Genomic DNA, 14823 nt, shown 5'->3' with positions numbered 1-14823 from the left:
TGGAAGATGCGGAACAGCGCAGCAAGATTCGCTAACTTCAAACAAAGTTATATGAAGATTGTTGGGGTTTTTTTTTACGGCAGAACTCACAGCTCGTTGAGTTCGGGGAGATCACAGAAAGCGAAAGCCCCGATCGACTCCAACGCGCTGTTTTCCGAGATGAAGCTGCAAGGGGGAAAAAAACAAAAAACATTTTTTTTTTAATTATTTTTTTAAATTTGGAACATTTAAAATTTTAGTACTTATCATCTTGCGTCATCTCCTTCAATTTTGACATTACAATTCATAACATCACGGCCTTGTGGGGCATGTGACCCGCTAGCATTGGTAGAATTAAAAAAATGCTAACTTTGTTATAAATATAGCAGGCGTGCAAGTTAGTCAAATCATCAAAAGAAAAAAAAACTATTTTCTTGTTCTATGTTACAATCTGCTTGCATTGGGGCTAAATGGGGGGCAGTGACCCACTAGCTAGTGAAGAGGTACAGGGGGGGGGGGAAATGCTAACTAGCAATTTTGTTGGCTAGCTAACTCACTTGCTGGTTACTTAAGATTATTATTTATTTTTTTTTAAGTGACCCACCACCAGGAAGAGATGTGGCAGAGCATTTAGTTGGTTAGCTAGCTGGATAGTAAGCAAAGGAGTTCGATAGCAGGAGTCCCCCGCCCACCACCACGACCCAAAAACTTTTTGAGAAGAGATTTTAGCGTAGATCTTAAATTGACATGACAGACTGCTCACATGTATTGAACCCCCCCAAACATTATTATTATTTTTAAGTTATTTGGCAGCTAGTTGGTGGGAAAGTGACCCCACCAGGTAGGGAACAAAAATCCAGCAATGCGTTAGCACGCACGTTACCGCCACCTAGTGGACTGGAGTGGAACAACATCCCCAAGCACATCATTTATTTATCAAACGACTCAGCCGAACACGCTTGGCCTTGGCGGAGGTTGCGATGAGATCCGAAAGATCTGCAGTCGCTTACACGCCACGCACAAGTCTCTCCCAGGACAGGACTTCATTCTCGACTTCCTGTTTAGTCTCCCGCCCTTCCAGAGTTCGTCACGTTCCGCAACGAAGACGAAACACTGCAGATTGGAATACGTTCAAATGGCTCACGCGTCGCTTACATGCTGGCCAGTCGAGGAAGGCGGGAGAAAGCGAAGCCGTCCACCGTCTTCAGGACGCGGTTGTCAATGATGTCCCTGCAATTTTGCACAAATGGTGAAAATTGGAAACATCATGAATCGGGGCGAGAAAAAGACTTTAAAAAAATGCGTTGATTGCAGTGATAGAGAAAATGAATATTCCCACTCACACTTTCTTGAGATTCTGAAGGCCAGCGAAGGCATTTCCACGGATCGCTCGGATTTGGGTCCTCTTCGCCTCCCTGTCGACACACAAACACGCACACTCGCGTCACTGTTTGTGTCCTTTTGTGTGTGTGTGTGTGTGTGTGTTTTGCATGCAATCAGGGAGGTTCGTCCTTCACGATTTTGTTTTTTTTCCCACTGGATCGCACCTGCACGGGGCCGCCTTGACCTTGGAGGGAACACACACATCGCCAGCTGGGCAACTTGTACCAACAGATCAGTGCAAATGCCGTCACAGTGCGTGTGCGCGAGCATATTTTGTGATTATGACCATGCATATGCAGCAATGTGATTTTCTTTTTTTTTTTTTTCTTACATCACTCCCCTCTCAAATGTTTACTACGAGCATCCTAGTATAATTTTTGTTCCCCCTTCCAATATAAAAACAAGGAGGGTCTCTTGGTGAATGGCGGCAAATGCAAAGAAACGCTTTGTAACTTTCCTAAACAAATGATTTTTTTTTCTTCATGTCGACCAAAAATATTTTTTTTTGTGATTACTGTGGTGAGTGATATATAATATTCAATCTATGTTAAAAAAAATAAAAAAAATAAACTTTAAAAAATATTCCAGATTATAGTGTTACAAATAAAAGAAAAACTCCTATTGATTAAAAATTCACAGCATTAAAATTACTAAAACCTATAGAATAAAAAAAAAAAAAGTAAACTAAAGGGGAAAAAAAATTACTTACCAAGGCCACTAAGGTAAAAAAAAAAAAAAGTAATAAAAAAACAAGACAAATAAAATGCACAAAAAATGAAAAATAAATGGATTTAAATGTTATTCCAATACTACTGTATAATTCCTCCTACTTTACTCACAGGTATTGCGTGTTGTTGGAAATGCCCTTCGAGATGTCGGAGTCCGACGCGTGGACGTGGTGAAACAAGCCAACAGCTTGTTTCGACCAACCGCTTGTCTCGACCTCCGCCATGATCACCACCACCACCATCATCATCATCATCATCATCATCACCATCATCATCATCATCATCCTGAAGGTCCTAACACTCTAATGGTTGCCGAGTTTCTTCTTGTCACTCTGAAGTCGCGTGGACGTCTTACACAAACACTCCAGCTTGAGAATGAGAAATAAGGTCGGGGCTTTGTGGGCGGGTTTTCCGCAAGTCCCTCCCTCTTGATCACAGGAAAAACATTATTTAAAAAAAAATATAATAATCTGTTTTAAATCAGTTTCTTTAGTGTTATTTTGTGAATGTCCCCGTCATAATTGTTCAAATGTGTTATTTTATCACAAACATTTTAAATAGTGGCAATTATGCTCAACATCCAAACAAGATGGTTGGCAAAACTTTTTTTTTAGTCGAGAGGAAGAGAGGGAAAAAAAAATAGTAACATGGCTCAGCAGATCAGACATCGCATCTTAGCAAACTTGTATTTTTCAATTCCACACGATTACTCTCAAGATCAGATTTGATTGATTTTTTTTATTACATAGCTTTGTTTGTTTTTGACCATTTAGCATAGTAGCTAATGCAGCTAGCATGTGCTTTTGAGAGAGAAAAAACGCCCAATATTAGTTCTGGTTTTCAACTCTGTTATTTAGCATATAAAAATGAAATCAGTATTCATATACAATGTAACTTTTATTTAATTGCCTAGGATATTTTTCAGCGATACTTTTGAAAATGTTTTCCTGGTGCCATTATGTGCGACAAATAAAAATAAAATTTATTATTATTATTTTACATTTTCTTTAAAAAAAAAACACATACAAAATGATAAAATAAATGTTTTCCATTAATGGTCATGCCTAAATTGCTGCCCAATTCAGGCAAAAACAGTAGAATGAGTTTGAAACCTGAAAATGCCACTTTAAGCTAAAATGGCTGCCATCTTGTTTCTCAATATGGACATGTTCTTCATGAGGCTTTTTGTGGGTCGACGAGTGACAAATGTGACTTCCAAACTTCAGGCAACTTTAAAAAAACTGCCGTTGGGAGCTGTGTCTTAAGAGTACATACCCTTAATAAAAGCATACAAATAAAAAAAAGAGCCCATACCCAAAACAACACAGGAAGGCAGCCATTTTGATTTGAGGCAGCCATTTTAAATGAAAATCACTTAGAAACATGAAGTTTGGTAAACATGTCTATCATAAGCAGACACAGTAAAAAGTTGCAAGGCCTGATACCCGAAAAGGAAGTGCGGCCATTTTAGGCGCATTAAGCCATTGGGTCCCAAATTTGAACCACATCTACTTGACAGATGGGCGATGCTGTCATTATGTGTGAGCACGGCGCTAACATTTCACAACTTGCTATAAAACAAAAATCGCCACAATTCAAATAAGAACAGTTTGGCCTTGAAGGAGGTCCACACTCTGATTAGCTGCTCGTTTTGTTTCGCCTTTACGCTGCCCCGGGGAAGGTTTTGTGGCCATTTGTGTCTCATTTGAACCAATAAAGTCGACAATAAAAGGACAGCGTGTTGAGTCTGGCGCAAGCTTTGATTGCCGTCTGACAAAATGTTCCGTTCGCTCGTGAGAGCAGGCTGCGCGCGCGCGCCCGCGAGAGCACGCTGCGCGCGCGCGCCCGCGAGGACGGCGATTAAAATGCGGACGCGCGCACACAAAGAGGAGATCATTTGAAATTCTTGACGAAAACGTTGCCGACGCGTCAAACCTGTGCGAGGAAAGTGTGGATGAAAAATGTGAACGCGCTTCAACACTTACCGGATGAGGAATGGCTGAGTTTTAAGATGGACTGATTTTTGTGAGCCAATCAGATTTCAGTCTCAACGAGTTGCCGTGCGCGTTCATCTCATCTGCCAGAATCTTCACAATCAGTCGTGCTCGCCAAAAGGCGCCGCTGATGGTCCAGTTAGCAAATACTCAACCTGCCAATGTAACCCCCCCCCCCCCCAAAAAAAAAAGAAGTTTGTCACTGCCCCCAGCCGCCACAGATGGCGACCAATAAAAAGCCTCCCGGCCAAAACAAAAGAGAGCACAAGGAAAAGATAGACAAGAAAAGAAATCGTGGCTTCTCCATCTCGACCAACGCAAACGCACAGCAACCGACTCGCTTGGGTAATATTTTATTTACTCATTAATCTTCAAAACTATTTTTTTTTTTTCCATAATAAATTTCCACTTTTTATGTTCATCAAAGAACCGTAACAATAAAAATCAACGCAAAATACTGTAGAAAAAGTGTACACATGTAGAAAATCATAGCATGGTCGATGGGACAACCTACGGCGGACGCTCGGGGTGGAGAAGACCAAGAAAAGAGGGAAGAGACGCGGAATGGCGAGAATATGAAGCAGGGGGGAAAAAAGGGAAAAGAAAGATGGCGGGTCCCGACACGACGGTCGGCTCGCGCGCGCGCGCACGCACACGCACGCACACGCACATACTTGCTTTTCGTTGCGTTCTGCCGGCATGCATCGCGTGGAAGAACTGGAAAAATGGCGTCGTGGCGCCGACGCGCGTGTGGATCGACAGCAGTACCTTGACTTACAAGCATCCCGACAGGAAATGTTTTGGGTGCTTTGTTTTGATTGTGCTTCAGACACTCCGCCAGGAGACGGCGGGCTTCACAACATCCGCCCACCGTCACGTTCGCGTTGGTTACGCGTCGCTTGTGTTTTGTGCTCACATTTCACGTTTCTTGCGCAAGTATCAATTTATTGTCCGATGAAAGTGAGTGTTGAATAGAAGCGGGCAATAAACAAGCAACTTTGTTATTATTACTTGGCCTATTTGCACGACAACAGCGTTCAGTTCGCTAACTAGCTAGCTAGCTAGCGAACTGAACACGCTGTTGTTCAGTGGAAAGGCTATAATCGGCGATATAGCTAGCGAGCTAGCTATACCTACACTCCCAAAAATACATCTTCCCTGGATCCCGGAAGACAGTTAGCTTGCGAGCTAGCTGACGGCTAGCACTTCTTGTCGTTTTTTTTTTTTTTTAATCTTTCAAATTTGTCAGGGTTGTTCTCTGCGGTTTGTCAAAGTTCCAAGATATTTATTTTCCCTTTACGTTGACTTTGTTCTATATAAGCGGGTTGGAACGGATTATAGCCTTTCCATTCATTTCAATGGGGAACGTTGATTTGAGATATGATGTGAATTAAATCAGTAAGTCAAGGTACCACTGTACATCGTGTTCAGGGGTTAGGGGTCACACGCACACACACAACAAAAAACAAAACAAAAAGGATGGCGTCAACCCAAGTTTTCTCCACAGTCTCCGCGGAGGACATTTTGTCCCTCCCGCGATGGGACTCTTAAGATGGCGGCGGTGTCTCCTCCGCCTGTCTGCGGGTACAAATCCACAATTTCACGTGCAATGACAAACAACTCCCCAGAGAGTCGGTACTTCCTTCGTCCTCATCATTGTTTTCTTCTTTTTAAGAAAGTGCAGGTCCTCGCGCGTCACGTGTGTAGGTAGCATGTGAAGTCTCCCAGGGGGGTAAAATGTCCCGCACATTTCCCGTCCAAAACAAAGCATCTGCCGGCTTTCCCGTCCCGTCCCGCCGCTCGTGCGCTTCTTCCTTTTGTTGTTACTGTTGGGAAGAAACTTAAAAGGGCTCCGATCATCTTGACGCTTTTCTTTCTTTTCTTTTTTTTTTTTTCGGGCGTTCCCGCCACACGCAAATTCTCCGCTATGTGCTTCGTGTCCTTAAAGGGAACAAAAATGCCAGTCGTCGACTTGATGTTTGCCTACAGAAGAAATGCGATATGAACGGAACATAAAAAGGGTCGCTGCCTTGAACGCAATCAGTACGATTGACGTCGTGGCGCTGGCCTGAAGGCGAAGGTGGAGTCGGGTACGCACGTACAGATAATCGGGCTAAATTTGAAAATGTTCCCGCCCTTTTTCTGACAAAGTAAGCAGAGGCCAGACGATCTGAGTGATTATCCGGCGGTGTGGGTTGCGTTCAAAGTGTCTTTTCCTTCATCGCGTGCTTGGAAAATCGGAAATGTTAAACATGTACGATGACAAATCGTTGTGGCTGCTCAAAACCAGAATCGAGTAAAGCCAGGCTACGCCCGAACCGACAATCGGGCCGAATTGGAGCGTTTCCCGTCCCTTGCCATCAATGTCCGATTATCTGATGTCTCTGAAAGATCATCATTGAGGATTTTTCTCCCCAAATGAATCATAACACAATCGTAAACGTTGGCTATTTACGATCCCAAATCTGCACGTGTGTATCGACACAACATGTGAAGCAGGGCACACCCGATACCGATAATCACAATTGAGTATTTTCTCCTCCCTTGCCGATTGAAGTTCGCCCGTGCAATTGCTCGTTTGTCTCGCTGGCTGGCCCCTCCCCCTCTTTTGCTCAAAGTCAGCTGGGATAGGCTCCATCACACCCGCGAACCCTAACGAGGACGAGCGCGAGAGCAAAACGATGGGCGGGCGGACGGACGGACGGGATCGTAAAAAAAAATCCCCAAAATGGACGACTGACATTTTGAAGCCATTAATAATCCCCCGATTTTTCATCCCCTGGGCCGCCGGCTGCCGTCGTTCATGCTTTCGTCTCGGCGGAGCGTCTGGAATGGTTTGCAAATGGTTCCGAAAAAGGAGCCGGGTCCTCCTGAGGCTCGGCTCGCTTTGTACATTTTGTCCGGGTTCGAGTTTGTGCTTGAATGTGTGTACTTTTGGGTCAACGTCCGTGTGTGTCTTGGGAAGAATATACCTATTTATGTACATTGAGCCTTTAGTTTGTTTTTTGAAATATATATATAGTATATATATATATATATATATATATATATATAAGGGTTAGACGTAGTACTCCTTGTCCTTGTTCTTCTTGTTCTTGGAGATCTTGGTGATGCCGAGCGGCTTGTCCTTGGCGCTGCCGTTGGGCTGCGTGGCCGAGTTGCTGATGTAGTTGCGGCTCTCGTCCACGTGGTACGAGCCCTCGTCGCGGTTGCGGTACTTGTACATGGCGTAGAGCAGGATGAGGATGCACAGCGCCGCCGCCGCCACGATGCCCACCACCATGCCCGTGGTGCTGCTGCTCTCGCGCACCACCTCCGACGGGCCCGGGAACACCTTCACCTCCGGGAGGGGGGGGCGTGCTGCCGGAGGGGGAGGGGGGACGCAACAATATTATAATGCAATCATATCAAGTCTGCTATTTGTGTATAATTGGGAGAAAAGAAAAACACCTCCAAAAAATATGATAAAATATTGGGAAAAAAATCTGCTAATATACAAAATCTATGGGTGTTGAAACTCAAGTATGCAGGGTTCGACTGCACATTTCAAATGATTAAAATATGCTATAACATGATATAAACGTCAGCTTTACGGATGCCACGTGATTTTAATTTGATCGATAATGGCAATATCACAATATCGTGATATTAAAATTGCCACGATATTGTCGCCGTCATGTCACGACATTTGAGTTCCAGCACCCTCTAGTGGCTAATTTATTAACGCAGTTACATTTTAATTAGGCATGTTTTTGGCCACCTACATTTAAGGCCCGATGAAGGATTTTGGATATCGTTTGATCCCTAGTGATTAAGAGAGCGTTCTATTGGAGGTGCGGCACTTAACCCGTGGGCAGTATTTTATTTTGAAATGGCTTGGTCAGAACCATCAACAAGCCCAAAGCGGGTCACTATACCGAGGGGTTAATTGGAGCAAATAATCAGCTTTACAGATGCCACGTCTGCTTTTCAGGCGGTGGCCATTTGGAAAAATGACATTGAAAAGGTCATTTAAAGGTAAAGGCGATATCGGGATATTAAAATTGCCACGATATCATCATCATCGTCATGTCACAAAATTTGAGTTCGCTGGCTAATTTACTAGCGCATTGTAATTTTAATTAGGCATGTTTTTGGCCACCGACATTTAAGAGCCACGCTAACGGCCAGATGACGGATTCTGATCTGGTTCCATCCCGAGTCGAGCTTTCTATTGGAGGTGCGGCACTTAATTGGCGCAAACGGCAGCTTTACAGATGCCACGCCTGCTCGACGGGGCTGCCAAATCGCGGTAATACGTTATCAGGCGCGACCGCGCCGCAGCAACAAAATGTGCCAGCGCATAAAAACGCTAAAATCATTTGCATGCAAATCCTCTCGGGGTGAAAATGACAGGAAAGAAAAGAGGAGAAAGAAGACGGGAAAGCATAAAGGAGGAGGAGGAAGAAGGATGAGAGAGAGAGAGGAAGCGCGTGGGCGGGCGAGCGAGCGAGCGAGGTGTTAGGTAACGCCGGCAGGCGCAAACCAGGAAAAAGTAGCCTGTGAATAATTCATTGTGGCGACAAAAGAAGAAAAAAGGAGAGTGAAGGACGCGTGTGAAACAGCAGACATGCATGAGAACGGTGTGGTGTGTGTGTGGGGGGGGGGGGGGGGGGGGGGGGTTGAGGGAGGAGGGGGGCTCACCTGAGCTGGGATCGCACGGGTCGATGTCTTCGTCGTCGCTCGGGCACTCGGCCGACGCCACCAAGATGTCGTCCGCCGACTGCCAAGAGAAGATCAACGTTAGCGGCGGTTTGTTTTGGACCCCCCCCCCCCCCCCCCCCCCCCCCCACGCCGTGGCTGTGCAGGAAGCAAACACCGGCTCCTGTTAGGACCCCCCGGGGGTCGCATGCGGATGCTTATTATCGCTCTCCTCATCAAAACGCAAACGCTCGACTGCAAGAGATCAGCAACAACAAAAAAGGCCGCTTGCTTTTCCCGCCTCAACGTTTGCATAATCGCAGAATGCAGATTTTTCATCGTACTGCCGATTATTCGCGAGATTGCGGGATTGTGCAGTGACTTTTTTTTTCTCTCTCTCCACAAGCCAGGAGGAAAGACAAAAAGGACAAAGATGTCCAATCATTTCACACTCACGAACGGAAGGTTCGATGTGCCTCCTGCAAATGAGTACTATTTTCAATCATAATAATAACGATAATAATAATCATACATTTTATTTATAGGCGCCTTTCTGGACACTCAACAGCAGTTAAAATATACAAATGGAATAAAAAGAGCAACATAAGGTAAAATAAAAGAAAATAAAAAATTTTAAAGTATTAAAATAACTAAATTGGAAAAACATTCTCATGCTCAGGAAAATAAAATAAAAACAAAAATGCTTTAAAAATAAATAAATCTAACTAAACTAACTATAGCGAAATTTTTTGTGCAGTGTTGGTTTTAAATGAATTTATTTTCCTGATTGTTGTTCGTCCCCACAGAAGAAAGAAGGTCGTTTGACTGTCGTTTACTTCGTTACACAATAGTGACCTTTTTTCTCCCCATTTTACACTTGACACGTACTTCATATGAAATAAAACTAAAACTAATACTAAAACCAAGCTTTTTTTTTTTTTTTTTCCAAATAAACAAATTAAAACTAAGAGAATTTAAAAAACTAAAGTCAAAACGCAATAAAAAAAAAAACGACCTGCCGATGACCTCAACGAGTCGCCACTTAAAACGCGCGATGGCGGACGCTCATTTCTCATTTAAGGCCAGCGCACGTTCAACATCACAGATACGACAGTGAGGATCCAAAAGGTTGCGAAAACATCATCATCGACTCACTTCGCAATGTGTCGACATAAACGAGCAACGGCCGTGCCCCACTTTAACACTGAGCACCTCGAACCCGCATCGATCCGTCGGCCTCCCCCGCCACCCCCCCTCCCCTCCCCGCCTGCCCCTGTTGCCATGGCGACACCAACTTCAGCCTCTTCCCCACCCCAAAAAAAAAAAAAGGTTCTAAAGAAAATGAAGGATGGCGGGCGTGGCAGTGATGGTTTGAATTGGCGAAGACGGAAGCGCTAAACACGAGATGTGACGTGCGCGCGCGTGCGTGCGCGCCTTTCCTGTGTGTGTGCGCCCGCTTGTGCCGGCGCTAGATGAAAATTGGATTGTGATGCATTGCAGTCGATGTTGGCCGGGATAAAAAGCGGAAGAGGCGAGCGAGCGGGCGGCACGGCGGAACAATGGAGGCGCTCTGACGGAGAAACGCTTCGTCTTCTCTCCGTCTTCAAAGCGGCCTTGAGCAACACGCGGCGCGCGCAAACGAAGCGCGTGATTGCGTCCGCTAAGCTAGCTCACATTTGATAGCTTCAAGTTGTTCAAGATTCAAGCTTTCGAAAGAGATGGCAGAACTTCACCACGCTACGTTTGCAACCAAGAATGCAAATCACATTTCGGATCTTATCAAATAATCATCTGCTTTCCATTCGTTTTATATTTTAAATACTTTAAGCGTTCCAATTTGTGTTAAAGTGGTTTTAAATGCTGCTGTATTAGCCTTTAACTCATTCATTTGCAGCCACTTTGACTGAAGCAACCCCCTTCGCTCCCGACTAATTGAATGGATTTGGACTGATTTTGCAAGGCCCAAAGAATATTGGGTTCTATTGCTCTAAAAACATGGAACCTACCAAAAGTTGAAAGTCTCTTCTTTCAATTAGGAAATAATAATAATATTTGTACCGTTTTGCAGCAATTAGCATTAAAATATAGCGAGATTTCATCATTATTCACAAAACTAAACACTGGGGAAAAGCCTTTTGGCAACATGGCCCTGGCTGATCTCTTATACTCTGCTGCCACCTGCTGGCCGTTTTTAGTCATAACTACCATTGCTTTAAGCGTCCTCTTCAGGTCAGAGCCTGCATTCGGTATAAAAAAATAATTGTTTTGGGACCATGGCAATATTTAAAATTTTATTATTATTATTTTTGGTCTTTGGACTGTTTTTCCTTTTCAGCAAAATATATGCTGCAATTGACAATCATTTTTTATTTGGAATTTGTGAATTACGTTGGTGGTCGTTTAAAGAACACAACAAAAATGGCTGACTTTACTCAACATACACTCTACCTATAAATAGTGACATCAGAGAAACGGAATTTTTTTGTAGTGACTTGATTTTTCTCCACTTTAAATTGTGCTTATTGTCGTCTCATCGCTAACCTACGAAAACGTCACAAGCGCCGTCAACAAAAACACACAAACAATCCAACGGCAAACGAAAAAATAAAAACCAACCTCGCTAACTCGCAATCTTTCTCACGTCGCTACGCAAATCAGGAAAATTAACCTCGCAACAATCGAAATCATCTCAAACGTCATTTTTCATAAATGGCCCTCTGGCGCTTACGTAAGACGACGACGACAAAAACAACGTTACGATGCGCTGCGGTCCGGAAGAAAGACTTTTTCTTTTTTCCCCGCGCCTGAGTTGCTTTTCCAATCACTTGCGCCCACCGAGGGTGAAAAAGTGGGCGGGCGTGGCCACGTCTTCCCAGCAGCTGATCACCACCCAATTGGCAAGCACGTCACATGACAACATTGCCTTCAAACTTGACGGGAATTTTTTTTTAACATTCTGTGAGTGTTGACCCCTCTGAGCCCCCCCACTACCAAAAAAAAAAAGCCAAACACTTTTTTTAAATGTTTTTTTTTTTAGATTTGAAGCTCCGAGAACAGGAAGCAAGCCAAGACAAACAATAACAGTCGACAGAATTGAACATCAACTGCCACAACGAGCCCAAAATTGAGAAGCGACAATTTACTGAACTCCACAAAAATATTTTTTCGCCACACAGAAAAGTTGAATAAAAAGAAAAGAAAAAATCTCTCTCTCTACCTGAGCAGCCGAACAGTGCCAGCGACCATTCAAGCCTCCCTGACCGCCAAGTTCACACATGGTCACTCCCCCTTTTTTTTCTTTCTTTTTCTCCCCTCCAGGTGATTGTCGGCCACAAAAAAGTCACTCCATCGCGCCCGTGGATGAGCAGCAGGAGGAGAAACACGAAGGAGTGCCGCCGACGCCGGGAGGAGAGGAAAGAAACGAGCTCTACTACCGCAGATGGTGAGATAGGAACGCGCGGCCAATCGCGGGGCTGGATTTGGCGGAGTGGGAGGGGGAGGAGGCAAGAGGATGAAGAGGAGGAGGAGGAGGAGGAGGGAGCGTGATGTGATGGATGCGAAAATAAATAATGTGGAAAAGTGAAAAGTACGAAAGGCTGAAAAGTCGCTCCGGGAGATGATTGAGCGCTTGGAAGGATGAAAAAGAAAAAAAGGGAAAGAGATGCCGATTTGATCAGCTGACTCCCAACAGCCAATCAGGCGTCACGCTCGATGCACAAGCGGCAAATATTGTGGAAAAGAAAAGATAGAAGCAAAAAAGTGTTGAGGGGATAACGGATCAGCCGATCTCCAAAATTTTTAAACACACTTTTTACATATATTGTACAAATATTTGAACACAACAAAACAAATTGCAAGTATTAAATCTATTGAAAATTTAAAAAAACTCATAAAAAAAAAACAATCATCAAGTATGGAAAGCGGCTTCTTCCCACCTCAAACTTTGGCTTGCGACACAAACCGAACCAAAACCAAAAAACTGATGTTGGTTTCAACTCGCGTCCAACCACAACCTAACTAACAAACTAACAAACTAACGAACCTGAATCCAACTTTGCCACACCCTTTAAAGACTTTAATAGACAATAGTACAATACACACATTAATGACCTTTTAAAATATATATTTTTTGGATGGACTTTTTAGTTTAAAATGTGTTCGCCAGAACTCCAATCCTCAAAAGTCCAATCCTGCTCGGTTATTGCACTTTTTAGTAAATCGTTGACGCAGCAGAGTTAAGTCGCAATAAAGTTGCCATGACGACACTTCGTCTGCTTCCATTTCTTCTTCTACTTTCTTTTGGCGGTTGTCATCTGCTTTCGGTGCATTACTGACGGTGGCCGCTGGCGGTAATGCAAGACGACGACGACTTCCGTTTTCTTCTTCTACTGTCCTAATGGAGTTTTGAATTATTTTGTGCATTACCATCAGTGGACAGAAGGTGGTGGTACTGCACAGAAAGGCAACATGATGAGGGAAGGGGTTATTTTTATTTTTAGATTCTATGGCATTTTTTGTTTTAATGAACATTTATTGAACGGATTTTGGGTGCCTGTCTGTGCTCTAATTTAAGTCGGATTTTTTAATTTCGGTATTTAATGTTATTGTAAACCACTCTCATGTTATGCAATATTTCAACATTATTACTGTGCTTAAATATAGGAAGAAAAAAAAACCTGTACTTAAATAATGATTCAAATAAAATGTACAGTACGGAAATATTGAAAAACAAACCTAAAAAGATAAATAAAATAGAAATTTTAATACAATTGACACTTATTACTGGTCTATTTTTATTATTAAACATGTAAAATAAAAACTTTTTTGTGGGGACTGGAACAGATTAACATCATTTCCATTCATTTCAATGAGCAAAACTGATTTGATATTCAAGCCAATTTTGTTCCGAGCCGTAATGAATGAAACTTGTACGAAAAATGGCGCCGACGCGAGCGCCAAGGCGGCCTCCAGCATCAACACCCCAACAAGCGCTCCCTCCTCTTCACTCCCCTTCCTCGCTTCGTCATGCATTATTTATTAATCGGATTTCTTTTTCCTGCCTCTCATCGTGTCAGAATATATAAAAACGTCTCTTAACACACTCACGCGCAAGCTCGTGCGTCCAATCCTTACGTGCAGATGGCGCTCACTGTGATGCAAGGATGCTGCAATTGTACACGCCGCACCTGTGTGTGTGCGTGTTGCCAGGCAACAAGCGGCAGGATCTGCTTCAAGTAGACAAACACCAGAGTTTTTTATTTTTTTTTATTTTTGCGAGAGCAATTCGGGGCAAACTCGCCGCAGTACGGCGAGGATGTGACCCAGTTCTCATGACAGCCACCCGCCGCGCGTTTTTATCGCTGATGACGGAGGCGCCAAGAGTCGGGTTCAAAAGTCGGCGCGCCGGGCGAGCGCGGAAAAGATTGACGGCTGACAACGCTGTCATCCGTCTCGCGCCGCCATTCATTATTGATGCCTGCGGCCAAGCTGGCAGCGTTCTATTATTTATGGGCGAAAAAAAAAAAGAAAAGCAGGCGGTGGGTACACAGAGGAGAGATTCCATGGGGGGGGGGCTCACTATCGCCATGGCAACTTGCAGAGAAATTCTGTCAGTGCAGCAGTAAGACGTTATCGCGCCGAGCCGCGTTGACACGCAAACCGCTTGGCAGCTGCGCCGCATGCGCGCACGCTCGCATTTTCGTGACTTTTTTTGGGATGGAATTGATGACATCATGATTGTTTGCGATGGCAAAATGTTGATGAAAGGCAAAAAAGAAGTTGACCCGTCCTTATGTTTCTCATTCTTAGGAGATTCCCCTCATGACCCTGAACTGCTTTGCGAAAATGTGGTGGGAACGCAGACAGCTCTCCTTTCACAGTTTCAGGATTCCGGAACAGCTTCAGTGCACACAACATTTAAATCACCTGGATTATTTATTTTATTTTATTATTATTATTTGTATTCATTTATTATTAAAAAAAATATATATATATTTATTTATTTTTGATAACTTTTATATTTTGGGTCTCTGTAGGAAAAAACTGTATGTAAGCAAAAA

At 43.7% G+C, this 14823-nt stretch overlaps 2 protein-coding genes and 1 long non-coding RNA gene across 11 annotated transcripts in view; 1 reads left to right on the top strand and 2 right to left on the bottom strand.

Annotated features, from left to right (window-relative positions):
• fshr (follicle stimulating hormone receptor) overlaps positions 1–2518 on the bottom strand; it is a 9605-nt gene extending 7087 nt beyond the window's left edge. Inside the window, exons 1-4 of the mRNA XM_086065010.1 lie at positions 2202–2518; positions 1323–1394; positions 1135–1209; positions 91–165 (exon numbers count right to left, since the gene is read on the bottom strand). Coding sequence (XP_085921136.1) covers positions 91–165; positions 1135–1209; positions 1323–1394; positions 2202–2374 — 395 coding nt within the window. The 5' untranslated portion in view covers positions 2375–2518. The remainder of the gene's footprint in view (positions 1–90; positions 166–1134; positions 1210–1322; positions 1395–2201) is intronic.
• LOC147156362 (uncharacterized) overlaps positions 1–14823 on the top strand; it is a 23853-nt gene extending 9030 nt beyond the window's left edge. Inside the window, exons 4-6 of the long non-coding RNA XR_015091811.1 lie at positions 2204–2381; positions 12083–12206; positions 14573–14823. This is a non-coding gene — a long non-coding RNA (uncharacterized LOC147156362). The remainder of the gene's footprint in view (positions 1–2203; positions 2382–12082; positions 12207–14572) is intronic.
• Positions 4422–14823, bottom strand: part of nrxn1a (neurexin 1a) — a 75857-nt gene continuing 65455 nt past the window's right edge. For all 9 annotated transcript variants that reach the window (XM_086065006.1, XM_086065002.1, XM_086065004.1 and 6 more), the window contains 2 exons: positions 8768–8846; positions 4422–7444 (listed from right to left, as the gene is read on the bottom strand). In XM_086065006.1, coding sequence (XP_085921132.1) covers positions 7143–7444; positions 8768–8846 — 381 coding nt within the window. In that variant the 3' untranslated portion in view covers positions 4422–7142. The remainder of the gene's footprint in view (positions 7445–8767; positions 8847–14823) is intronic.

This window comes from Leptonotus elevatus, chromosome 20 (assembly GCF_054856555.1).
Source record: "Leptonotus elevatus isolate MCC_2025b chromosome 20, RoL_Lele_1.0, whole genome shotgun sequence".
NCBI lineage: Eukaryota > Metazoa > Chordata > Actinopteri > Syngnathiformes > Syngnathidae > Leptonotus > Leptonotus elevatus.
The sequence above is the reverse complement of the archived record's forward strand: the minus strand, read 5'-3'. Positions and strand labels throughout refer to the sequence as shown.